This window comes from Dama dama, chromosome 18 (assembly GCF_033118175.1).
Source record: "Dama dama isolate Ldn47 chromosome 18, ASM3311817v1, whole genome shotgun sequence".
NCBI lineage: Eukaryota > Metazoa > Chordata > Mammalia > Artiodactyla > Cervidae > Dama > Dama dama.
In genome coordinates this window covers 26,805,290-26,833,259 of record NC_083698.1, presented here as the reverse complement: position 1 = coordinate 26,833,259, position 27,970 = coordinate 26,805,290, and the positions used below count along the sequence as shown (strand labels likewise).

General features: G+C 37.1%; 1 protein-coding gene across 2 annotated transcripts in view; it reads left to right on the top strand.

Moving 5' to 3' along the window:
* The window catches only part of TMEM196 (transmembrane protein 196), a 67,791-nt gene extending 40,410 nt beyond the window's left edge, over positions 1-27,381 (top strand). For both annotated transcript variants that reach the window (XM_061166314.1, XM_061166313.1), the window contains exons 2-4: positions 16,843-16,899; positions 22,619-22,873; positions 27,322-27,381. In XM_061166314.1, the coding sequence (XP_061022297.1) occupies positions 16,843-16,899; positions 22,619-22,873; positions 27,322-27,381 (372 nt within the window). The remainder of the gene's footprint in view (positions 1-16,842; positions 16,900-22,618; positions 22,874-27,321) is intronic.
* The last annotated feature ends 589 nt before the right edge of the window (positions 27,382-27,970 follow it).

Below are 27,970 nucleotides of genomic sequence, written 5' to 3'. Positions count from 1 at the left end.
ATAATTATATACCTTTAGTCATAGGCATTTCAGGACAGCCTATTGCTTATAATTGGAAAGTGAGAAACTCTTCTTGCTTTAGAATCTCTGCTTTCAGACATGCTTGGCTTGCCTGGTAACCACAGAATAACAGAGCAACTGACCGGATGATGGTTTAAAAAACTGTGTTCTCATTATTTGATGTCCTGAAGCTTTCTGTGATGTCCTTTGATTGTTTTTCATTATTTGATCTTGACTGACTGAAAAGTGTCTGGATTTCTTCTAGGAGCAAATTTCTGAATGGGATTGAGATAGAGTGTATTAAGATTAAAGGATAATTAAAGGGGAGATTAGACCATCATCACTCAGAATAGTTTACTATTGATCAGACCAGCAGATATCGATAATAGCATTCACAGGAAAGTACTGAGACACTGTCCAACTTCTAAATTCACCAAAGGGGAAAAAACTATTCTGGGTCTATATTGAAGCCAAGCTTGGTGTTCCGAGAGAAAATGAATCAACAGCTAGGATATATACACCCATTTGTAACTTTCCTAAATCTATTTCTCTCTCACAGAACCAAGAGCACAAATTCATGTAATGTTATAAATTATCATGCAATTAATAATTAATCAAACATTTTTAAAGAACACAACCTTTTTAATTCCAGAAGTACCTTATCATCTTTAAAAAGAATCTTCTTATAATTATCACTCAGTTCCAAGGTATTTTTTTTTTTTTAGTTTTTTATTTTTATTTTTGTAGAAAGGTCTACTTACACTGACATCTCCAGACCATCTGAGCTTGAGAAGGAAATTTTTGAAACCCACAAAGCTGTGACATTGAAAAGGTCCACACATCTAAATTATTTTTTAGAGAATTAACCTAATCTGATTAAACATGAGTATTTGGTAACAAAAGTTAATTGGAATTTGTTCAGTAAAAAACTAGCTGCACCCAGTTATACATCTTGCAGTTGTTGACGTTGTTCAGTCGCTCAGTTGTGTCTGACTCTTTTGTGACCCCATGGACTGCAGCACGCCAGCCCTCCCTGTCTTTCACCATCTCCTGGAGCTTCTTCAAATTCATGTCCATTGAGTTGGTGATGCCCTCCAACCATCTCATCCTCTGTCGTCCCCTTCTCCTCCTGCCTTCAATCTTTCCCAGAATCAGGGTTTATCTAATTAGTCGACTCTTCGCATCAGATGGCCAAAGTACTGGAGCTTCAGCTTCAGCATCAGTCCTTCCAATGAATATTCAGAACTGATTTCCTTTAATATTGACTGGTTTAATCTCCTTGCAGTCAAAGGAACTCTCAAGAATCTTCTTCAATACCACAGTTAAAAAGCATCAATTCTTCAATGCTCAGTTTTCTTCATGGTCCAACTTTTACATCCATACATGACTACTGGAAAAACCATAACTGACTAGACAGACGATTGTCACCAAAGTAATCTCTGCATTTTAGTACACTGTCTAGGTTTGTCATAGCTTTTCTTCCAAGGAGCAAGCATGTTTTAATTTCATGGCTGCAGTAGCCATCTGCAGTGATTTTTCAGCCCACAAAAATAAAGTTTATCACTGTTTCCATTTTATCCCCATCTATATGCCATGAAGTGATAGGACCAGATGCCACAATCTTCTTATTTTGAATGTTGAGTTTTAAACCAGCTTTTTCACTCTCCTCTTTCACCTTCATCAAGAGGTCTTAGTTCCTCTTCACTTTCTGCCGTAAGGCTGGTATCATCTGCATATCTGAGGTTATTGATATTTCTCCCAGAAATCTTGATTACATCTTGTGCTTCATCCAGCCCGGCATTTTGCATGATGTATTCTGCATATAAGTTAAATAAGCAGGGTGACAGTATACAGCTTGGCATACTCCTTTTGCAATTTGGAACCAGTCTGTTGTTCCATGCCCAGTTCTGACTGTTGCTTCTTGACCTGCATACAGATTTCTCAGGAGGCAGGTAAGGTACTCTGGTATTCCCATCTCTGTAAGAATTTTCCACAGTTTGTTGTCATCTATACAGTCAAAGGCTTTTGCATAGCCAATGAAACAGAAGTACATGTTTTTCTGAAATTCTCTTGCTTTTTCGATGATCCATAGGATGTTGGCAATTTGATCTCTGGTGCCTCTGCCTTTTCTAAATCCAGCTTGAGCATCTGGAAATTCCCGCTTCATGTACTGCTGAAGCCTGGCCTGGAGATATTGAGCATTACTTTGCTAGCATGTGAAATGAGTGCAACTGTGTGGTAGTTTGAGCATTCTTTGGCATTGCCCTTCTTTGGGATTGGAATGAAAACTGACCTTTTCTAGTCTTGTGGCCACTGCTCAGTTTTCCACACTGGCTGGCATATTGCATGCAGCACTTTAGCAGCATCAGCTTTTAGGATTTAAAATAGCTCAACTGGAATTCTATCACCTCCACTAGCTTTGTTCATAGTGATGCTTCCTAAGGCCCATTTGACTTCACACTCCAAGATGTCAGGGTCTTGATGAGTAATCATACCATCATGGTTATCTGAGTTATTAAGATCTTTTTTGTATAGCTCTTCTGTGTATTCTTGCCACCTCTTCTCAATATCTTCTGCTTCTGTTAGGTCCTTACCATTTCTGTCCTTTACTGTGCCCATCCTTGCATGAAATGTTCCATTGGTATCTCTAATTTTCTTGAAGAGATCTCTAGCCTTTCCCATTCTATTATTTTCCTATATTTCTATGCATTGTTCACTTAAGAAGGCTTTCTTATCTCTCCTAGCTCTTCTTTGTAACTCTGCATTCAAATGGGTATATCTTTCCTTTTCTCCTTTGCCCATAGTTTCTCTCCTTTTCTCAGCTATTTTGAGGCCTCTCAGACAACCATTTTGCCTTTTTGCTTTTATTTTTCCTAGGGATGGTTTTGATCACTGCCTCCTATACAGTGTCAAGAACCTCCATCCATAGTTCTTCAGGCACTCTATCAGATCTAATCCCTTGAATCTATTTTTCACTTCCACTGTATAATCATAAGGGTTTTGATTAAGATCATACGAGAAAGGCCTAGTGGTTTTCCCTACTTACTTCAATTTAAGTCTGAACTTTGCAATAAGGAGTTCATGATCTGAGCCACAGTCAGCTCCTGGTCTTGTTTTTGCTGACTGTATAGAGTTTCTCCATCTTCAGCTGCAAATATAATCAACCTGATTTTAGTATTGACCATCTGGTGATGTCCATGTGTAGAGTAGTCTCTTGTGTTATCAGAAGAGGGTGTTTGCTGTGACCAGTGCATACTATTGGCAAAACTCTGTTAGCCATTGCCCTTCTTCATTTTGTACACTAAAGCCAAACTTGCCTGTTACTCCAGATATCTTCTGATTTGCTACTTTTGCATTCCAGTCCCCTGTGATGAAAAGGACACCTTTTTTGGTGTTAGTTCTAGAAGGTCTTATAGGTCTTCATAAGCTAAGTCACTTCAGTCGTGTCTGACTCTGTGCGACCCCATAGACGGCAGCCCACCAGGCTCCCCCGTCCCTGGAATTCTCCAGGCAAGAACACTGGAGTGGGTTGTCATTTCCTTCTCTGATGCATGGGAGAGTAAAGTGAAAGTGAATTCGCTCAGTTGTATCTGACTCTTAGCGACCCCATGGACCGCAGCCTACCAGGCTCCTCCATCCATGGGATTTTCTAGGCAAGAGTACTGGAGTGGGGTGCCATTGCCTTCCCCACTAGGTCTTCATAGAACCGTTCAAATTCTTAGGCATTAGTGCTTGGGGCATTGACTTGGATTACTGTGATACCGAATGGTTAGCCTTGGAAATGAACTGAGATGATTGTCATTTTTGAGATTGTACCCAAGTACTGCATTTTGGACTCTTTTCTTGACTATGCCAGCTAATCCATTTCTCCCAAGGGATTCTTACCCACAGTAGTAGATATATAGATCATCTGAATTAAATTCGCCCATTCCAGTCCATTTTAGTTCACTGATTCCTAAAATGTGATGCTCACTCTTGCCATCTCCTGTTTGACGACTTTCAGTTTATCCTGATTCATGGACCTAACATTCCAAGTTCCTATGCAGTATTGTTCTTTACAGCATCAGACTTTACTTTCACCACCAGACACATCCATAACTGGGTGGTGTTTTCACTTTGGCTCAGCCTCTTCGTTCCTTCTGGAGTTATTTCTCTGCATATTGGACACCTACTGACACCTACTGGGGAGTTCATCTTTCAGTTTCATATCTTTTTGCTTTTTCATACTTTTTATAGGGTTCTACATCTTGGAATTCGCTTAATTTTTTGCCCCTCCTCAGCATACTGTAAATACATTCATGCATCCATACTAATTCATTCATTTAGTTTGAAATTGCATTATGTCATCTAGAAACTTTATTTCAATAGCACAGTTTTGTCTGAGGAGCTGGCAAATTCAAATATAAAAATAGATGATCCTGGATTGAGAAGATTCCCTGGGGGAAGGGATGGCAACCCATTCTAGTATTTTTTTTTTTGCTTCCCTGGTGGCTCAGCTGGTAAAGAATCCACCTGCAATGTGGGAGACGTGGGTTCAATCTCTGGGTTGGGAAGATCCCCTGGAGAAGGGAAAGGCTATCCACTTCAGTATTGTGGCCTGGAGGATTCCATGGACTGTATAGTCCATTGGGTCACAGAGAGTTGGGTACAACTGAGAGACTCACTCACTCACTCACTCACTCACCCTAAGAGTACCCGTAATGGCAAATGAAATAATACATCCAGTTCCATTTTTGTAGTAATATGAGGTTCAAAGCTGTCTTTCTGCTCTGTTATTTCTTTCCTTCATTGACTTGCCCATTACAGAGCAAAATTCCCTTTTGCAACCCACTATTTTTCTAGAGGATTAAGAGATATAAAAATGCTTTTCAAAATACAAATCTTATTTCAGCTACTATTATGACTGAGTAGAACTACAAAACCTTTTCCTAAATAAAGATGAGATATGGTGGTCATTGAAGGTGAAGCTGCATTTACTTTAATACGCAGTGGTTTGATTCATCATATTTAACTGAGAATAAAACCACATCCAGCCTTCAATCACAATTCTCCATGATAGGTTTCATTTATTTCAAAAGAACTGAACTCAATTCTTGTAAACTGCTCTGTGGCATTTCTGGATCTGTGCCTGAAAGCTCTGAATGTAGCAGGTTCCAAACTCAATTCCACATGCAAAAGCACCCTTGTGTAAAAGCAGACAAGATGATGGCCTTAGTGTTGTGACTGAAGAGATATTAGCACAGCTCCTTGACTTCAGAATATGTGCTGCCATCCTCCTTTCCAATATACATTCTGAAAACACATAGACTGGGGAGATTGTTTTTTTTAATACCCATAAGGAGCCTGGCACTTTGAGTCATTCACTAATCTATGTTTATCTTGCCTGCTTATACACAAGACTGAAAGTCATTCACTGATAAAGATGAGCCCTGATGGGATATTATTTCCTAATACCTCAGTAATAATGTTGCTTTGATCTAACAGTAGTCTACCATTAAGCTTTTTGAATAGGTAACACCTGCACATAATTTAAAAATAAATAATCAAAAGTATTCAATAAAAAGTCTAGTTCCCTTTGCCCAGCTGACCACCACTCTTCCAACCCACATAATCACAGCTATTTGTTTCTAACATCTTTTTCCAGAATTATCTTATGTGTAAGGTTAAATGTATACATAGGTTATCCATACTTATTTTTTACAAAAGAGTAGCTTACTATATACACCATGCTGCACCTTGCTTTTTTTTGCTTCAGTATATGTTAAGAGAACATTCCACCAGTGTATAGAGAACATTCTCACATGTTTTTAATAATGTAGAGAAGTCAACTGAATTTAATCAATTCTCTACTAACAGTTGAGATTGCTCCTCTTGTATTTTTACTAACACTGCTAGAATAAATAATTTGACACATAGATCATTTTGCACACTTGCAGCTGTAACAGTTGGACAAATTCTTAAATGCAGGATTATGGGGCAAACGATATATATATGTATATATATGTGTGTGTATGTGTATACTACATGCAAGTATATATATGTGTGTATATGTGTATTATATTGGAGAAAGGCATGTCAACCCACTCCAGTAATACTTGCCTAGAGAACCCCATGGACAGAAGAGCCTGGCAGGCTACAGTCCATATTGTCCGCACAGAGTCGGACCTGACAGAAGCAACTTAACATGCCCTAATGCATGTGCGTTATATGCATGTCTATATGTGTACATGTGATTTATGTGTGCTTAGTCGCTCAGTCATGTCCGACTCTGTGACTCCATGGACTATAACCCGCCAGGCTCCTCTGTCCAGGCAGACTACTGGAGTGGGTTGCCATGCCCTCCTCCAGGGGATCTTCCCAACCCAGGGATCAAACCCTGGTCTCCCACATTTCAGGTGGATTCTTTACCATCTGAGCCACCACGGAAGCCCAAGAATACTGGAGTGGGTAGCCTATCCCTTCTGCATGGGATCTTCCCAACCCAGGAATTGAACCAGGGGTCTCTGTATTGCAGGTGGATTTTTTACCAGCTGCACTACCAGGGAAGCCCTGGCATATATATATATATACACATACATATATATATGTGTGTGTGTGTGAATATGTATATGCATATATATGTAATTGTAATAATCTTTGCTAAATTCCTCTTAGTGGAGACGATATCAATTTATCTTTCCACAAGCAACATATGACAATCTGGTACCCCATATCCTTGCCATAGTTATCAAGTTTTAGGATTCCTGCCAATCTGATAGATGAAAAAAATGTATCTGATTTAATTTGAAATTAACATTTGTCTCACTATCGATGAAGTTGAGCATTTTCAAATTTAGCAGTCATTTGTATTTCAGGGAAGTATCTGTTCATATCCTTTGTCTATTTTTCTGTCAGATTGCTAGTCTTTTCCTTACTGATTTCCAGGAGTTCATTTTATTTTAGGGAGATTAGTCTTTTTTTAATAAATTGCAAATATTTTCCCCAGTTGGTCATTTTGAGCTTGTTCATGATAATTTTCTGCCATGCAGCAATTTTTTTGTTTATTTCCTTGCTTTAATTTTTGAACAAATCAGTCTTTCATTTCATGGACTTTAATCATAATTTAAAAGATCTTTGTAACTTCAAAATAATAAAAGAATTATACTTCCCTTTACTTTTTCATGATTTAGTTTTAAATTTAAGCACATTAGGCTGTTAGTTTAAGTACATTAGGCATGCTGCAGTCCCTAGGGTGGCAAAGAGTCAAACATGACTGAGCGACTGAACTGACATTAGGCTACTACCCTGTTATGTGATATAAAGTATATATCTAGTTTCATTTATTTTTCCAGATGGTTACACAGATGTGTTTTCATAAATGTTTAGAGATACCATTTTATTATATACTATATTTCATGTACATTCTGTTTCTTAGCTTTATATTTCTGCTGTTCAATTTTTCTACTCATGTGTCAGCATCATTATGTTTTAATTATTGAGGCTTTATGATGTTTTGATATTTGATGTTAACATTTGCCCTCATTTCTCATCTTTGCCAGAGTTTTACTGACAAAATTTAGGTATTTATTCTTTTACATTAATTTTAACATCATGTTTCCAATTAAAAATTGATATTTTTGTTGTTTTTATTGAATTATGTTAAATTTACAAATTATATTATGAAGTATAAGCATAGTTTTTAGGCTAAAACTTATTATCCAAGATCATGTATTTTTCCATTTATAAAAATATTCTATTATTTATTAATGTTTTTAGGGTTTATCTTTATCAGTTAACACTTGATTATAAATGTATTTCTAATTTTACTGTTTCTTATTGAAAATGGGATTTCTTCCCTTACAGATTCCAGTAGGATGTTATTTGGATACATGAAATAACATGTGTATAGTTTCAATATATTGATTTGTGCCTTACTACTTTACTAAATCATCTTATTTCTTGTAATTAATGTTAGAGTTAATTCTCTTGAAAATTTCATGTGTTAACCATACTGTCTGCAAACAATGATAGTTTTATCTCCTCTTTTCCAAGTGTAATACCTTAAATTCCTTTCTGTTATCTGTTGTATAGTAGCTCCATTCCAATATTCAAGAAAAGTGATACTAGGTGTTCTTGCTGTTTTCATCACATCATATAACACATACTCTCTACATGATTTATTGCTCTGGCGTCGACCATGATCACCTGGCTGAGGTCGGTCAGTCAGTCGGTTCAGTCGCTCAATCGTGTCCGACTCTTTGCGACCCCATGAACCGCAGCACGCTAGGCCTCCCTGTCCATCACCAACTGCTGGAGTCTACCCAAACCCATGTCCATTGAGTCGGTGATGCCATCCAACCACCTCATCCTCTGTCATCCCCTTCTCCTCCTGCCCTCAATCTTTCCTAGCATCAGGGTCTTTTCAAATGAGTCAGCTCTTCACATCAGGTGGCCAAAGTATTTGTAAAATCTCTCCTCTAAATGACTCTTCTAACCTCTTTTTCATATGACCCTCTTTGGAAGGAAGTCTTTATGTGTAGACCACACCTCTCTGAGAGTTAAGTATCTACATAAAATATTTGGAATTTTTCTGCATAGATTTGTCTCTTCTCCATAGTTATTTATGTATTTATTTATTTATCCAATCATTTATTTCCATCAATATGGCCCCATGAATATTTATTCTACTCATTGTTCACATTTCAGTATTACTTTATTGCATAGCTCAAATTGTTCCAGCTTTAATCATTGGGTGCTCTTTCAGTTGGCTTCTGCATCCCTCTGACAAACCTCAATTAATGTGGGTTTTTGTTTGTTTTTTAAGCATTTCCATGCTTTCTGACACAATAGTATGCTCCTGGCCCATATCATATTTTCCCTGTCACATTCCAAGGACAGACATATCTCTAAGGATTCATGGTTCCTTTTACTGGAGAATAGTTTTAGAAACCAGGAGCTGAGTGATTGCATTTCTTGCTCCTAGTATAATTGTATCTAGGCCCTCCCAGTTGACAGAGTAAGAAAACCAATACTAATGTGTATATGCACAGACCTATAAATAGTTCTTTTATGTAACTATATTTATAGATATTTAGCTAAATATCTACAACTCTAATCCATTACCATATAGATCATTCTAGGCTGTTCCCCGTGGTTATAAGTAAACTCTCACTCCAATACTGAGAAACCTACTCCCCACCATCCATCATCCATTTAATCCACTGTTCCATTTTAGTAGGATCAGAATTGTTAACCATTAACCCTATAGGAAGCCAATTTGTCAGAGCATGATGCTTACATACAGTTTATTTTGCCTATAGGTTATAGACTCCATTCATTTCCAGAGTTACTTGTGTCAGTATCTTTTCCCTCACCTCCTTCAGTGAAACTATTTCATAAATGTGTTACATAGTAGATTGCTGTCATATTCTGCATTCCATTTTGTGATTTCATGAGCCTCTAAGTGATTTTTTAATTGCATACATTAAGGTTTATTCTTTGTGCTCTGAAGTTCTATGTGTTTTGACAAATGTGTAGTGTCTTATAACCATAATCACAATGTAATACAGAATAGTTTCACTGCCTTAAAATATCGCCTAATCACCAATTCAACTTCCTCTACCTTCTCCCAGACCCTGGAAACTACTGAACTTTTCACTATCTCTTTTGTTTACTTTTTTAAGAATTTCATATAATTGGAATCATACAGTATGCAGTCTTTTTAGATTGGTTTTTTTTCATTTAGCAATATACATGTAAATTTCATACATGTCTTTGAGTATGTTGATACCTCATTTATTTTGATCACTGAATAGTATTTCATTGCATGGATGTATCTGGCTTATCCATTCACCTATTGAAGGACACCTTGGGTGCTTCCAGTTTTGTCATTGATGAACACCTGCTATAATGTTGCAAATTAGATGAGTAAATACCTAAAAGTACAATTGCTGGATCATATGTAAAGTCTATGTTTAGCTTGTAAGAGCTGTGATTAGATCTTTCAAAGTAGCTGCGTCATTTTCCACACCTGTTAAGCAATGAATGAAAGTTTCTGTTTTTCCACAGTACCAATTGGTATTTCCAGTTTTTTTGTTTGTTTAGCTATTCTAATAGCTGCACGGTGGTATTTCATTGTTGCTTAAATTCACGATTTTTTAATGATAAATGACACTGAGCATCTTTCATCCGTGCCATCCTTAGATCTTCTTTGGACAGATATCTGTTCAGATGTTCTGCCCAAGTGTTAATTATGTTGCTTGCTTGTTTTTGTTGTTGGTCATATTCTTATTTCAATATATTTCCTCCCAGTATTTTTTTACAATGATCATTAAAAATAATCATTATTTTTACCAAAGTCTTTATTATGCTTATTTTCTTAGTTCCTGACACAAAATTAGACTCTTCCAGATAATAGTGTTTTCAGGCCCAATTCTAGATTTAGTTAACTAAAAACACAGAAAATTTAGGGAAGATTAGGAGCCTAAGAGAAAAATCTTTTAGCAATGATGAAAGGCACTGAGTAGAATAAGCTTAAAAATTATGAAATAATGTCTCTGTTTCTAAGAGCCACTAGAGACCAAACAGCTCTGACACTGAACTTATGTTATCAATGAGGACTTTGCCTTTCTCCCTTGAAGAGCACTTTCTTGGACTCATATTTGCTGGTATTTCACTGCGAGTGATTAAGAAGAATATCAGTGCTCCACTGAAGAGCTCTAAGATGAGTAGGCCTGCCGGCAAAGCACAGGTGCACACCTCACGTGTAATTCCAGACCATGAAGGCACTTTAGAGTCATCTGGGAAGATTTGAAATACTGATGCCCGAGTCCCAGCCCAGAGATTCTGATTCTTACTTAGTCAAGGTAGCAGGAATTGTAAAAGTTAATATGCAGCCAGGTTTGGGAGTCACTGCTTTCAGACAGGCTTTCCAACCTGATAAACTTTCTTCATTCAACACATAATTGGTACTGGACTCACTAGAGAAATGGGATGATCCCAAAGGAAAAGAAGCTCATGACAGAGAGGACATCCTTAGGAGTCTAGCCAGGTGTCATATAAGAAAGTCAAAATCATACTGGCACAGTATCAAGAAGAATATGAACTACCGTGGCATTTTAGCATTTTGTGAGCTAAACTACAAAATAATCCTTTTGGAAACTTCAGTTATTCTTTAACAGATGATTGAAGTAGAATGATAATATTCAAGAACTGGAGGTAACAAATCATCAAGCTTTTAATCAAGGTACAGGGAGAAATAGACCCATTTTATTAGAGATAGATTTCTTTGAATCAATTTCTCAACATTTTTGTGTGTGTTCTGTTTTTCTGCATGTTTTAAAGAACCTAGTTTTGATGAAACTGTATAAATCATTGAATGTTACCAAACCATTAAGTTCAATTTGTGGTTCATCTCACTATCTTGAAGCAGGAAAAAAGTACCACTTCTATTTTTGAATGTATCTTCCTTAATGGCTAGTGAATTTCAGTGAAAATTAATTCACTTGATGTGGTTAAATGTTATGTGAGAAAAATTTTAACAAACTGTCTTAAAATATGATCGACTCACTGTCTTTCATAATCCCATCTGCCCATAACTTGCTTCTTCCCCTGACTAGCCAATAGAACCACTGCTTTATGTGCTTCCGTGACAACTATGGTTCCCAAATTTTCTATTACATAATTTAAATAGAAATTCTACAGTAGCCTTTTTTAACTCTTAGTCCTTTATCAAAATAAGCTTTCTTGGACAAAAAGAAATAGTAATAAGGAAGTTATTAACTAGTATCTAGGTCAAGGCTGAGAGAGAGAGAGAAAACCAGTAAGGAAAGAGGTTTTCATTCATTTTAGTAAAGTTTTAACATATCTCTTCTTTACCTAGCAGAGTGTTTCCCTCTCTCTATTTTCCCTATTATTAAAGAAATTGAATACATTCACATATGTTCTCATTGCTTACATTACTAAAATTATTTACATCAACTTATTTTATTGTTTTACTCTCACTTTATTTCCTTATATTTTTCAAACTTCCCTGACATCTGTTGGATCAATCTTGATTGTTGTTGCTATATTTTTTCTGTTTAGTTTTATTTTCTAGTCTTTGATATTTTAATGCACACATTTAAACTTCTACTTTTAAATTAATATCTAGCACGTTAGCTCCTCTATTATTCTGCTAAATGATACAAGAATCAGTCCTTCCAATGAACACCCAGGACTGATCTCCTTTAGGATAGACTGGTTGGATCTCCTTGCAGTCCAAGGGACTCTCAAGAGGCTTCTCCAACACCACAAATTCAAAAGCATCAATTCTTCGGTGCTCAGCTTTCTTTATAGTCCAACTCTCACATTCATACATGACCACTGGAAAAACCATAGCTTGACTAGCTGGACCTTTGTCAACAAAGTAGTGTCTCTGCTTTTTAATATGCTGTCTAGGTTGGTCATAGTTTTTCTTCCAAGGAGCAAGCATCTTTTAATCTCACGGCTGTAGTCACCATCTGCAGTGATTTTAGAGCCCCCAAAAAAGAAGTCTCTCACTGTTCCCATTTCTCATCAATAGTTTCTATTTTAAAAATTTACTGTTTTCCTTTATTTTGTGTTCTTGCTACTGTATTTGTCTCTTAACTCATGTCTTTCTCTGTTTGTTTTCCCTAGGAACAGCTTCTAGTTCTTTCACAGTGTCTAATTCTTTTGAGACTGTCAGATGAAATAATGCTTTGGAGCCTATAATAGTTTCCTGTTGCTGCTATAACAAATTACCATAAACTTAGCTACTTAAAATAACAGAACTTTATTACCTCACAATGCTGGAGGGTAGAAGTCTAAAATGGGCCTACAGGCCTACACTCCTTCTGTAGGTTCCAGGAGAGAATCCCATGTTCTTACCCTTTCCATCACAGAGTCCATCCACATCCTTTGCCTCATGGCTCTCTTCCATCATCTTCAAAGGCAGCAGTGTAGCCTCTTCAAGTATCTGTGTCTCTGCATCTTCAGATAATTTGCTTTTGACCTTCTTGTGTTCCTCTTAAGGGACCTTGTGATTATATTTAACACCCACTTGAATAATCCACAATAATCCCCTCATCTTCAGATTTTTTTAATTTAATCATATCTGCATAAGGCTTTTGTGCCTATAAGGGAACATTCATGGATTCTGGGGATTAGGATGTATGTATCATGGTGGCCATTATTCAGCCTACCAGAGTTCTTTTGCCCTAATGAGCATATCTTTTTTTGTAATCTCTTTTGTACATGAGAGATCGGCTGAATGTTCAGCACAATTTCAAAAGATACTTTTTCAAAATCTTGTGTTTTATCTTAATATCTTCTTTTAGGATGTTACCGTGAACAGTGGAGCCATTCTGATGAGGAATTGATTTCCCTGTTACAATGATTGTCTTTGGTGCATGTTTTCAGATTCCATTAATGGAGGGGTGTGGGTCACCTGAACTTTTCCCTGTCCGTGCCTCACCCTCAGCTTTCCATCGTTCCTGGTCACTTCTGGAAAAGTTACCAGTCTGCAGTTTATTCACTTTTTCTTACTGTTAAACCAGTATTTCTTTAGCATTTCTTTATCCTAAGCAATAGCAGAAGGCTCCATGGACCTTCATTAAGAAAATCACTCAAAATATAGAATGCTATTGCATAACAGCTCCATTTCATCCTACAATGATTCACAGCCTTAGTTATCTACTGGATTTAATCTTAATTGAAATCAAACAAATTTCACTTGGAGGACAAACTAGTTTTATTACATAGTTGCCCTTGATGTCCTACCATTAGGTTGCTTCATTTACATGACTTCCTAGTAAGAGCAAAGCAAATAATTCTCCCTGGTTTAAATAGTCTAACTTCTCAGAAATAAAATTATACACTCTCATGTAAAATTATATGTCTAATTCAGGATGTAGATATGATATAGATATAAATATCCAGCCATCAGTTTTACTTTTTAAAAAAACTAATCTGTTTTTCACTTGTTTCATAATTTCTACAATATGGGTCAATGTTTTGCATCCTGGATAAAGTTATGTGGAATAAAAATAGTATCTTTAAATATTATAACAGACTGTTTATATAGTAAGGTACACTTAATTTCAGACTGTGGTACAATCAACTAATCTTGTAATTATTTTTATTACAATAAAAATTTAAAAATGGCAAGGATAAAGAGTGCAATTATAGATGATGAGGTGTCATTGAATGCTTCTGGTTGGATCTTCTAGTATAATCTAGTCTGCACTAACGCTGAAAAGTCCTTTTGAAAAGCATTCCCTTTACATTACATGGCTTCCCTCGTGGCTCAGATGCAAAGAATCCGTCTGCAATGCAGGAGACCCGGGTTAGGTCCTGGATCAAGAAGATCCCCTGGAGAAGGGAATGACTACCCACTCCGGTATTCTTGCCTGGAGAATTCCAGGGACAGAGAAGCCTGGTGGGCTATATAGTCCATGGGGTCGCAAAGAGTCGGACACAACTGAGCGACTCACTTTCACTTCCCTTTACATTATTAGAAATAAGTTAACTTAGACACTTAATCAAGCCTTTGATTTTATGTGTGATTTGTGACCCTGATGTGTGACCCTGAGTAAATGACTAAACCTGTCTGGACCTCTCATTTGCCATGTGCAGACTGCAAGGGCTCAATTAAGTCATCTTTTAAGATCCTTTCTGGTGCTATGACTTGGGGTAAAGCTAGCCAATAAAAGAAAAGATTATTTACTGCTTTTTGTGCTTCTCCTACTCTTTTCTATGACCTGTGATGGCTAAACCTAAGCCAGGGTCCCTTAAACCCGCCTCAGAATTGCATGATCTAGTTTCCTTCCCATTACATGGGTCTGTTTTTCCTCAGGTTACAGTTTCCTCTAAGGAGAGTGGATTTTGGATACTCTACCAGCAGTATTTACACTGCAGGCCTGCATGAGAGTGGAGAAACATTGTTGGATTCCCTTCCTTCTCTACCTTCTCCCTCCCAAATTTGACCTTCCGTTTCTTAGAGGTACACTAGGAGGAAGCAATTCTATTCCCACTTGAATTGTCCCAACCAAGTGAATGGAGAGTTAGGTTGAGCTCTGCTTAGGGTCCTGAGGTTCCCTTGGGCTTTGCTGTGGCTAAATCATGGCAATGTTTATAGATTTCAAAAAGATCAAAGGAACACAAAACTGCACTGCTTTCAAATTATTTCAAGAATGAGTTCTCCATGATGGACTTTCAAGGTAATAATGGGTTAGTAAGGGGAGCAGACGTAAGACATTTGAAGCTCTGATTTGAAGCTTGGAAGCACTTGAGAGGAACAGAATTGGTCCAAACGGGAATGACCTGAAGATAACCTGGAAAGGCCAGAGATGAGATCAGCAAGACAGAGTCCATGTGAGGACAAGATCATCAAGACCTAGAACATAGAGGAGGTTAGAAATGGTTACTCAGGAGTTGCTTTATAAGGCTTCTGAAAATTCTGCAAGTATGCACTTTTTATAAAGTTGTGAGTTTCTTTCGGTTCATGGTTTAATGGAATTAAAATTATTTTATTAGATTTATTTATATAGTATGGCAACCCTTTGTCTATTATATGCTTTCTGAATATAATTCCAGTTTATTCCGTGCCTTTGAGAGCAAAGGCACGGAATAAACTGTCTTTTACTATCAAAATTATAATTTTATGTATTAGTATTTGTATTTTCTATTTCAGTCTGTGACTTTGCTGCTGTGTTTAGTTATATACCAAATTCTTATATATCCTTGTGTTCCCTGATCTAACTATCTTGCTGCATCTTTGCCTGGTTTATAATCATTTTGTTCTCTTACATGGAAATTTCTCTGCAAAGGTAAATTTTTCTTACCGATTATTTTTCATCAAATTTTGTTGGTGTTTCCCTCAAACATATTACATATTTCAGGTAATGCTTAGAGTATTTTGATGTGTATATTTTAAAATATGTTCAGAGTTTAACTCAGTTTAAACTCAGTTAAAACCACTTATTAGTTCCGACTTGAAATAATAACATTTAAAAGAAAAATCAAATGAAGATAAGCATAACCATATTCAGTGTTTCCTTTGCTAATCTGAAAGCCCTTATTATTTATTAATGAATGTATTGTTTTACTTCTATGGTTTACTTCCAGCAGAAGTATGCACAAATGGCTCTAAACGTTTCTCTACAACTAAACAGTTTACCACTTTCTGATAACCCAAATGTATACTAGTGTCTCACTGGTAGACTGTTTGATGCAGCTGCTTTTGCAAAGCAATTATGTCATCGATGTGCTTATTTACAAGAAATTACATCCCACTGACAGCTTCATCCCCTGTGTTCTTCTGACATACCCACAAGGGCAGTATTTCTGTTAGAATGAGGAGGCAGCTGTTTCACCTGACATAGTTTGAGATGTACGAAGAATCTTTCTATAGAAAAATATCTCCTGTCTGGGGCCTTGTCCTTTTATGTGTGATACATTCCCTTCCTATAGCAGAGCCCATTGATTTCTCATAACGTAGTATGAATGAATGTACCACCTCACTTTTTCCCTGAGAAAACAGAAAGGATAAGAAGACAGTGAAAGCAGACAGGAGGAACAAAACTCTAAACTCATCTACTTCATCATTTTGCCTGGTGGCAAAGCAGATTCAAGTTCTTCTTAAATTCCACAATCACCTATATCAACTTTGCACAAAACTTCCATTAGAGTTTGCATTTTTATCCATTACTATTCTAGAATGAGGTATTTTTCTTTTCCGCTTTTGATGGGAATGTAAAATTTTTCAAGCTTCCTTGAAACAAGTGTATGAGTGAACTATAAGCTGAAAACTAGAACTCCTCTTGTATTTGGATATGAAATAATTGTTCTTCTTTTCCTTTTCAGTTTCTTCTTTGTGGCATATGTGGAATATTGTGCGCCAAAAAAAAATCTGGACTTGTCGTAAGTTTTTGCCATGTTTGTATTGTGCACTGAACTGTTTGAAATGTAAGAACTCAAAAAGGGAAATAATGACTAGCCAACTTTCATATCCTGAATCTTACTCATTTAGGATAAAAAGAAGACTGACAAATAAATTCCGACTTTTTTTTCTTTTCAAAGAAAACAATCAAGATTATTACAGACTGTGACAAAAGAAAAAGAAAAGCTTTGATATACTCTTTAAATACATGAATCTGCAACCCTTAATGACTGCTGTGGATGGAAGTCTCCACTTTTCGTTTATAGACTTCCAGACACAGGAATCCTTCACTGAGCTAAAAAAGACAGAGGTTGAATTCATGGGAAATTTAACTGTTTAGATATGGAAGTGAGCCGAAAGATCGCTGGCTTTGACTGTGAAGTTCATTGTGCAAAGCAGCAAAACAGCTGTGTTGTTATAGTTGCAGTTAATTCCCAAAGATTTTTAAAATTTAATTTTATCTTATGACTATGAATGCAAATGTAAGCATTCTCAGAAGTTTTATGGTACTGTTTGTGTTTTGGGGGGTGCTCCCAGTTAACTCTGATGTAGACTAGAGAAGGATTCCAGCATGCTGAAGTATGGATTCCCCCTGTCTTTCATGACATTTTTTTGAGAATTAGAAAGTAGAAAAAAATCATGTTTATTTTATTGAGGACAATAGGAAATAACACAGACCTTTATTAGTTGGCAAAATTAATATTGTACATGGACCCTAGAAAGTGGTCTTTGAGACTAAAAAAAGGAGAAGGCGAGGGAAGGGGGAATATGCAGTCCTTTATTTAACTCCTTTTTCTAATCATAGTTCTCTTAGTGAGGGTACCTATTGGAACAGAAAGGATGAAGCCCCCATTGCTTCAGAAATGTGAGGTGTGATTTTTAAAATTATCTTAAGGAAATGTTTAGACAGACATTTTTTGGAGGCTTGTGATTTGCATTTGTGATTCCCCCATCACTCTTTGTCCCATGGTTTTCTTACTTCCTACACTTTTTCTCTAATAAGACTCTCCATGGCTATATACTAACACTTTCTTGGAACATGGATAAAAGAAAATGAAAGAAAGGAAGGAAGGAGAGAAGGAACAAAAGAAAGGGGGAGGGAAGAAAGGGAAGCCCTTTAAAGCAGTTGGGGGTCGGGTGAGGGGAGAGACATGTAAGTCAGCCTGGGCTGCTCTGACAAAGCACCATGGATTGGGAGGCTCACAAAGAACAGAAATTTATTTCTCACAGTTCTGGAGGCTGGAAGTCCCAGATAAAGGTGCTAGCACAGTTGGGTTCTAATAAGACTCTCTTCTGGGCTACAAATTTCTGGCTGTGTTCTCCTGGAATAGAGCTCTCTAGACTTTCTTAGAAAAGCATGGACCTGATTCCTGAAGCTCCAGTGTCTTGAACCTAATTATCTCCCAAAGGTCCTGCCTCCAAATACTGTAATACCAGGGCTTGGGCTTCAGCATAGTAAACTTTGAAGGGACACAAGTGCTCAATTCATAGAAGAAGAAAAAGGAAGTTGTTTTATTTTGTTTGTTTGTTTTTTGAAAAACGGGTGTTTCTTTTTTTTTTTTTAAACAGATCTTCTGTTTTTCTAATTCTTTTATAAGTGATAAAAAAAAATTATAAGATCTGAGTTTTTTAGAAACTACCATCTACTTTATCTCCCTGTACCATCTGGGGTTTCCATAGAGGACATTAACTGTCAAAGATTCTCTACCCTTTAATCAAATTGTGTGAGAATTCCTCCACTCCACATATCTCTAGTCTGGTAAGATTGAAAATAGTATATGGTTAAAACTTGGTACAGATTTTAACATTTTAATTCTTGAGTAAGAATGTTTTATCTGTACTTAATGAAGTGTCACACCCTGAAGGAATTACTGGCAATAACATAGGAGCGAGAGTGTTTTCCTGTAATAGTCCTTTAAGTTTGTTGTTTATTTTATTAGTTAACAGTAATTATTAAAAGGCTAGAATGTAATATCTTTCCATATTTTCTGAGAATGGGTAAACACCAAAATATATTCCCAGGAAAACAGCATGCCATTTGAATATACTCTAAAAGGAAATAGAACTGATTGATTCAACTTGAAATTGGGAGCTACAATTTCCCACTTGCAATGATTCATTTATTTGGTAATTGACATTTAGTGTTATATTTAATCAATTATTAAAAGATTATACTCATCCATCACTAGGTTTTCAGTTTTGGTGATAAGTACTGTAAGACTGACACAATCAGAAATGCTGAATTAAGTTAGAGAATCAGAACAAACTAGTAATTCTGTCTGCCCATCATGCTATATCACACACCCACGGTCTTACCCTTTGCTGGGAACTACATGCACTTAGCCTAGATTTTATGTTGTCAAGGAAGCCTTGTCTGAAACCCCCGACTGGGCTGAATTCCCCTCCTCTCTGCTCCAAGGGCAGCCTTTCATCCTTCTTTCTTAATATTTGTCATACCATGTTGTGATGTTGGATCGTCTCTTAGACTGGACAGCAGTGTACTCAAGAGGAACAACTATGAGCTGTTCTTTTTTTTATTTTTTTATTTTATTAGTTGGAGGCTAATTACTTCACCACATTTCAGTGAGTTTTGTCATACATTGATATGAATCAGCCATAGAGTTACACGTATTCCCCATCCCGATCCCCCCTCCCACCTCCCTCTCCACCCGATTCCTCTGGGTCTTCCCAGTGCACCAGGCCCGAGCACTTGTCTCATGCATCCCACCTGGGCTGGTGATCTGTTTCACCATAGATAATATACATGCTGTTCTTTCGAAACATCCCACCCTCACCTTCTCCCACAGAGTTCAAAAGTCTGTTCTGTACTTCTGTGTCTCTTTTTCTGTTTTGCATATAGGGTTGTCGTTACCATCTTTCTAAATTCCATATATATGTGTTAGTATGCTGTAATGTTCTTTATCTTTCTGGCTTACTTCACTCTGTATAATGGGCTCCAGTTTCATCCATCTCATTAGGACTGATTCAAATGAATTCTTTTTAACAGCTGAGTAATATTCCATGGTGTATATGTACCACAGCTTCCTTATCCATTCATCTGCTGATGGGCATCTAGGTTGCTTCCATGTCCTGGCTATTATAAACAGTGCTGCGATGAACATTGGGGTACACATGTCTCTTTCAGATCTGGTTTCCTTAGTGTGTATGCCCAGAAGTGGGATTGCTGGTTCATAGCTGTTCTTTCTTGTAATGACAACTGCTGCCTCATTCATGGCCTAATAGATGCTAGGTGCTCAGTAAGTGTCTGCTAAATTCAACTATCAACAGAAAATAATATCTAATGATCTAAAATTAAATACTAAAGTTATATAGCTGTTTGCCCTGTGGACTTAGGCCAGAGGACATGTCCAGGAATGTTTTCTGAGGAAGTAAGAGTTAGTCTTCCATTTAAGGAGCCAAGCAAGAAGCAAAATAGTTTCCAGGAAATGAAAATATCACTGAGGCAGGAATGAACAAGCTCTATTGAGGGACCAGGGAGGTGACTGGAATAGAGACTGTATTCCACAGAAAAATGGCAATAAGGTTGGTTGTTAAATTAGCATCACACTGAGAAGTACCATGAAAGCCCACAGGAGAACTGAAGCTAGATAAAAATTACATAATAAAGCCATTAAAGCTATTAAAATATTCAACTGAATTTATTAAATATTCACAGAACATTTACTACACAGAAGGCATTATGCTTGGTTCTGCCAGGGATCCTGTGATATTTAAGTTGAATAAAACCCCCCAAGCTCTATTAATAGAGACTCAGAGCAAACCAAGAGTAGGATCAAAAGCGAAGCCACATCCTGCATTTCTCCATAGCAATCCTCCAAACAGTATTTTGTTATATCTACTGGGTGGTGTCACAGAGTAACAAGATTTGAAAAATAAAGAGGCAATATTCTGGGAGGTGGGTCATAGAGGATCTTGCTTTGATTTATGTCGGAGAGTGTTTTGCCTATGTTCTCCTCTAGGAGTTTTATAGTTTCTGGTCTTACATTTAGATCTTTAATCCATTTTGAGTTTATTTTTGTGTATGGTGTTAGAAAGTGTTCTAGTTTCATTCTTTTACAAGTGGTTGACCAGTTTTCCCAGCACCACTTGTTAAAGAGGTTGTCTTTTTTCCATTGTATATCCTTGCCTGCTTTGTCAAAGATAAGGTGTCCATAGGTTCGTGGATTTATCTCTGGGCTTTCTATTCTGTTCCATTGATCTATATTTCTGTCTTTGTGCCAGTACCATAACCCCAATGTTCATCGCAGCACTGTTTATAATAGCCAGGACATGGAAGCAACCTAGATGCCCATCAGCAGATGAATGGATAAGGAAGCTGTGGTACATATACACCATGGAATATTACTCAGCCATTAAAAAGAATTCATTCGAACCAGTCCTAATGAGATGGATGAAGCTGGAGCCCATTATACAGAGTGAAATAAGCCAGAAAGATAAAGAACATTACAGCATACTGACACATGTATATGGAATTTAGAAAGGTGATAACGATAACCCTATATGCAGAACAGAAAAAGAGACACAGAAATACAGAACAGACTTTTGAACTTTGTGGGAGAATGTGAGGGTGGGATATTTCAAAAGAACAGCATGTATACTATCTATGGTGAAACAGATCACCAGCCCAGGAGGGATGCACGAGACAAGTGCTCCGGCCTGGTGCACTGGGAAGACCCAGAGGAATCGGGTGGAGAGGGAGGTGGGAGGGGGGATCGGGATTGGGAATACATGTAAATCCATGGCTGATTCATATCAATGTATGACAAAACCCACTGGAAAAAAATAATAATAATAATAAAAAAAAAAAAAAAAAAAAAAAATATATAATGTGGTTGTGACAAGGAATTGAGGACATAAGGAGGAGGGAAACTATAATCTATTGGGTTAAAAAAGAAATCAATGTTTAATATGACTTGCACTGTAACTGTATGAAAAACGGAGATATTGTATATAACACTATTGCTTGATTTTTAAAAAGCAGCTATAAATAAATTCTTGTCCATATACAAAAAAAAAAAAAAAAAGAAAAATAAAGAGGCAGTTCAGAGGCGGGGAGGGGGGGGGGGTCCTTAATTTGCCTGTTGAGAAAAGAGATACTAAACCAATCAAATGAAAAAAGAGAAGTTAACTAAATTCCTAAGCTCACACAGTTATAGGAGTCCAAAGTTTTGAAGCTCAGTGGAACTAATAGCAATTCAGTGAGCAGATTTTTGGATTTTGACTCTGAAAATCTGGATTTTCAGTCCCTGAACTACAATGTTAACTGCTTACCATTCATTTTCCAAATGTACGTTACCTCTCAGAGGATTAGTGGGTAGGTTAATTGAGATTCTACATATTCACATCCCTGGCATAGCGGCACACTATAGATCTCAAATATTATTTAAATCTGAATCTACTGTAAGATAAATTTTACTTACTTCAGAATTTTCATAAGCTGTATCCCTGGCCTTTATATAGTCAGCTCTGAATCCCTGAGCGACTGCGGCGCAGGCCCTCTCCACTGAGTCCGACTGCAGAGAAGCCGGGTGAAAAGACGGCCTCTGTGCTCCAAGAAGCGCCCACGGCACCTTCTCTCTATCTAGCTCAGCCATCCCTGATGTGCAGCGGGACAGTGCGGTGTGTGCGCGTCAACGTCACCTCCTCCACTCTAACCCCGGCCCTTCTTTTTCTCACCAGATGATCCTCTTTTCCGCCTGCTGCATCTGCGGGCTCATTGGGGGCATCCTGAATTTTCAGTTCCTCCGGGCAGTGACGAAGAAGACCTCTTCCCTCTACCCCCTGCATCTCGCCTCCATGTCTCTCGCATGCATTGGGATCGGAGGCTGCACCCTCTCTTCATGGCTCACTTGTCGACTAGCCAGCTATGAACAGAGGAGGATGTTCTCAGAAAGGGAGCATTCTCTGCATCACTCTCATGAAATGGCTGAGAAAGTGAGTTTTGTACTTTTTCCTCTCACTGCTAGCACGTGATGAAGACTTGAGTCACATCTAGGTGATCAACTTGCAGCTTTAGATAACTTGAGGTATTGGATTTTGTAAAAGTTTGGCCCTGTTGGATTAAGAATAGGAGTTTATTATTTTTCCCTTGTAATTCTGGGTACACCTGTTTTCAACATAATTTTGTTGCCTCTAGGTAAAAACAAGCTCCTAAAATAGAACTCATAAAATACTGAATGTCTTATAAATATGGATTTTTATGTATTGTACTGAGGAAAAACATAAACTAAAAACACTCTGAATAATGCCAGATTTAGAAATCCAATGAGTTTTCCTTTTCTAACTCACCCCTTGTGCCTGTAAGTAGATGCATTTGATTATGTAAATTAGGTTTGCAAGCATAAAGGGATCTTGTAATAAGGCAACAAAAAGCCCTGCCTATCAGTGCAGGTATTATAACACACATAAAGCTTCATTTAATTCTCGTCTAAATTTCATGCATATTTGGGTAGCTTTGCCTGTATATGAACATTTAAGTAACTGTTTCATAACTGTTGTATCCCCTGCATAACTGTTTCACAAAACTCATTCAAACAAGGAGTTATAAAAGGACAAATGATACCGTGAGCTGTCTATGTTTCTTCTGAGGCTTCCCAGGGGGCTCAGTGGTAAAGAACCCACCTGCCAATGCAGGAGACACAGGTTTGATCCCTGGGTCGGGGAGATCCCCTGGAGCAGGAAATGACAACCCACTCCAATATTCTTGCCTGGGAAATCCCATGGAAAAAGGAGCCTGGTGGTCTACAGTCCATGAGGTCACGAAGAGTCCAACACGACTGAGTATGCACACACGCTGTGTTTCTTCTCCATTTTGCCCATATTTCTTAATTCAGTTCCTGCTTACGGATCTGTTAAGGAAAGGATCGAACAACTGTAAAATAAGCTCACTAAGCTAATGGCCACATCATATTTTACTTGATATCATGGAAATAAAACTGCATAACAATAGAATAGAAGGAAGAGTAGCAAGAGTTACAAGTACTATACAACTCCTTGTACATGACTACTGCTTGTATACTACACACTGTACAATTATGGTGTGATTTTAGAGAAAAAAATACTCTGTAGTTTATGTGTTTCCCTTTCATATACAAGCTATACACTCAAATAAGGAGGATAGATGCTCTTGAATTGTTCCAAGATGGCAGTTTTCAACAGATCTACATGTGTCCATCAAAAAGAGTTAGTACAAATAGCAGGACTGGTAATTTAAGAAATGGATTGTTAAAAACAGGCTATCATTATATATTTGGATACTGGTTCTTTTGTTCTGTTTTTATACTAGTGTGATTTAGGTTTCTGTATGCATGTTTGTGCAATATTTATTGTATGATTGTTATATTTACATTAGAGATTGAGGGCTATTGAAATAACCGACTTGCCCAGCGGCCCGGTGGCGCCCCCGACACCAGAGTTACCTACAAGGTACGCTGATTTCTAGGGAGTTACCATGTTGTGATGTCACTCTTCAAGGAAGCCATGATACCCGCAGATCAGTCTGAACTGATGCTGTGATATTGCTCCTCAAAGTATTGCTTCTGTGAGAACTACTTTGAGGACCTGACATAAACCAACATGGCAGAGTCTTGCAACATGCAAGTTGGCTGAGTATTTAAAATATTCAGCCTGCCTGTAAGCATCCAAACACATTTCTGCTTGGATGACTCATGACTCCTTTATTCTCTGCCAGGTCATGACTGACTCAGTATCATTGTTCACAGACTAGAGTTTTGCTTTTAATAATAGACGTGTCTGATAAAGGCAAACTTTGTATCGTTCTCATGCCAACACTGCATGGGTAGATAACCTAAGTTTGACACTAATACAGTTAACATTATGTGTAGAAGCTTTCTTCCTGTGAACTTACTTGATATGAGACATTTCATATTTATTTCATATATTTCAGATTTCTTAAAATAGTTACCACTCTTGCTTTGTTTAAATACTATAATAAGAAATATAAGAAGTTACACAGATAATGTGGCCCAACTGCAGACAGTATATCCACCTGCCAACAATCATTTAATCCTGCCAGATTTAAAGTATAATCTTTTGCCAAATTGGACATGCCTATTTGCAAATAAACTGAAGATACTCGTCCATTTTAAAACCAATTTTAACTGTTTTTTCCTATCAGTGATTTCACTGTGTCCATATTAGGGTGAATTTAGTTAAGAAAATTCTTTCTGTAAGATTTTTAAAAACTGATTTTTTTTCTTAATCCTGCAATAAAACATTATACCGTAGATTAAGTTTTTATTATTTTTAAGACACCTTTTGAATGCAAACCTATTTCAGGAGAGGAAAAGGCATCTAAGAATCCTACTTCTATAAATTCCTTAGAAAATGGTTTTTGTCCTACTAGAAGGAAGAGCTACAGGTGGATGAGTAGATTTTGTTAAAGATCATTTTGGAGAGACAGTTCCATTTTTCTGGCCACCAATAATGAGTTCTAAAGTGAACTTCAAATCAGGAATCTCATCAATAAACTTAACCTCATCCCAGTAACCCCAGTGTTTCTGTAGACCTACTTCTGTGGGCATATCTCTAGCAAAAGCCAGCCTCTCAGTGAGACTGAACCACCGCCAGACAATAAAGGCAGACTGTTGGCACCAAAAGAACTTCACTTTCTGTCAGAGACTTAACCCTAAACTGGTTTAAGTTTTTAGGCTTCAGGCAATTCCTCAGCACTTAATCAGGGTAAATATAATGGATACCCACATATAAGATGACCCCTATGGCCTTTAAGAGGCCAGGTACTTTGCATGGGAATGAGTCTTGATGTGAGAAGAGGGAGGGTCTTCTTTCTTAGAATTTTTTTGGATGACACTCTACCTCATGTTCTAAAAGACACCAAAGTTTTCAAAAGCATAGTTCCAAAACCAAACCAATTCCTGCCTTCTAGTCTCTCTCTGACTCTCCTAAGCAACTTCCAGAACCACCAAAGACAAGAAGTAAACATCTTTATTTTACTTTATCTCTCCTGTACTGAATTTTCAAAAAGTGAGTAAAAATGAGGCATAGATATCTTTTCATTTTTGAAATAAAGATTTGGAAGAATTTCTAAAGTTTACAAAAGCAAACACATTGCTTTTTTTTTATTTCACCCAGACACAGACATTAGACATACCTGATAGGTTTGAGATCATTGAGAAAACCTCTTTCCACTGGAGTCTTTGTTACAGCACTTTTGCAAATAGGCTTGTGTTCAAGTGTGGAATGATGTTTTCATCTATTTTTAGATAGTTTTGCCTGAATACTATTTATAATATCATCCACTAACCATCATAAGTGTGAATGGGCCTCACATCTCCTCATTACCTTTCCTTGTATATGGAAGAGTTTAATGTTCAACAAAACATATGAATTCAAGGCATCTGAATTTCTCTTAAATTAACATATTTTCTAAAATTACAAATGAAACTTAAGTAAGTTCATCCTTTTTACTGAAATTTCTGTTGCCTTCTCATGTAGCTTTCCAACTATTGAGTAATTGATCTCTTAAAAAACATGTTATGAGCTTTTACAGTTTGTTTTTTACTGTATAAATGACCATGCCATGAAAAGCAGTATGTCCCACTGTGAGTTACTAGTGATGCTCAGTTACAGACAGGCAGTCCCTCTGTTGCCTTTTTCAGTTCTGCAGAAAAGGCCACAGGGTTCTCGACACAGTAAAGGCAACCCCTAGCATCTGTTGGCAATTTGTTGATGTGCTCAACAGACAAACCTATACACTGGAAAAACTTGGGTATTTAACCATCTTTTTTCTAGGTGAGGTCGTTCCAAAACAGAGATGAGGAATGATAGGGGAGACTGAGGGGACTGAGGAGAGATTAAACTCTTGTTGTGGGTAGAAGACTTTGGTCTAAGAGACTGTCACTTTAGCATTTTCATGGGTTTCAAGATGGCTTGAAATTTCATTTTCTCAAAATCAGCAATATTAATCCTTGTCCTCCCCGCAAACTCAGCAAGTTTTTCAATGGCTTGAAATTTCTGTTTTGTACAGAAAAAGAGACACAGATATACATAACAGACTTTTAGACTCTGTGGGAGAAGGCGAGAGTGGGATGTTCTGAGAGAATAGCATTGAAACAAGTATACTATCAAGGGTGAAACAGATCACCAGCCCAGGTTGGATGCATGAGACAAGTGCTCAGGGCTGGTGCACTGGGAAGACCCAGAGGGATGGGATGGGGAGGGAGGCGGGTGGGGGGATTGGGATGGGGAACACATGTAAATCCATGGCTGATTCATGTCAATATATGGCAAAAACCACTACAGTATAAAAAAAAAAAAAAAGAAATTTCTGTTTTGTAAACCAATAAACCAAATTAATGTCTTATTCTGAAAGTGAATTTTAATTGATTTTATTTTCCTAACAGGAAATGACAGACAACATGAGCAATGGAGGACCACAGCTGATATTTAATGGAAGAGTATAATCAATGTTTTCAAGAACTGAACACTTTTCATGAGGCAAAGAAAAACCAAAGGACTAGGAGATAAGTTAAAATAGTTCTTGCATTTGCTGTTATCTCTCCTGAGTACTCGCTGAAATTATTCTTCTTCAGTTTTGCCTCACTTTATTCCTTCAGCTTTTTTTTTTTTTTTAAACTGGGGAAAAACTTTCCAGAAATATTCTAATACAGTGATTTCAATCAACTTTCCAGACCATGCTATAAAAGACTTTCCAGGAAAAAAAAAATAGATAAAATAGAAAGATTCATATTCTACACAAACACTACTTGACTAGCATGAATGTTAGATTTGTAATGACATATTTCATATAAGTAATTAAAAAGTGCAAATATCAAGAAATAACAATAATTTACCAATGTCTTTGTTCTGAAAGACGATGGCTTCAAAGAATGCCACAATTTAAAACCTCAGCAATGCCTTGTTGTAAAAACATTGTAATTATTTTCAATTTGTGAATGAACTATGTTTCATAATTTTCTTGTAAATTAAAAAAATAAAGCATAAAAAAGAGGGTTTTTTTTAGAGAGAGAGAATATTAATCTGTATGATATT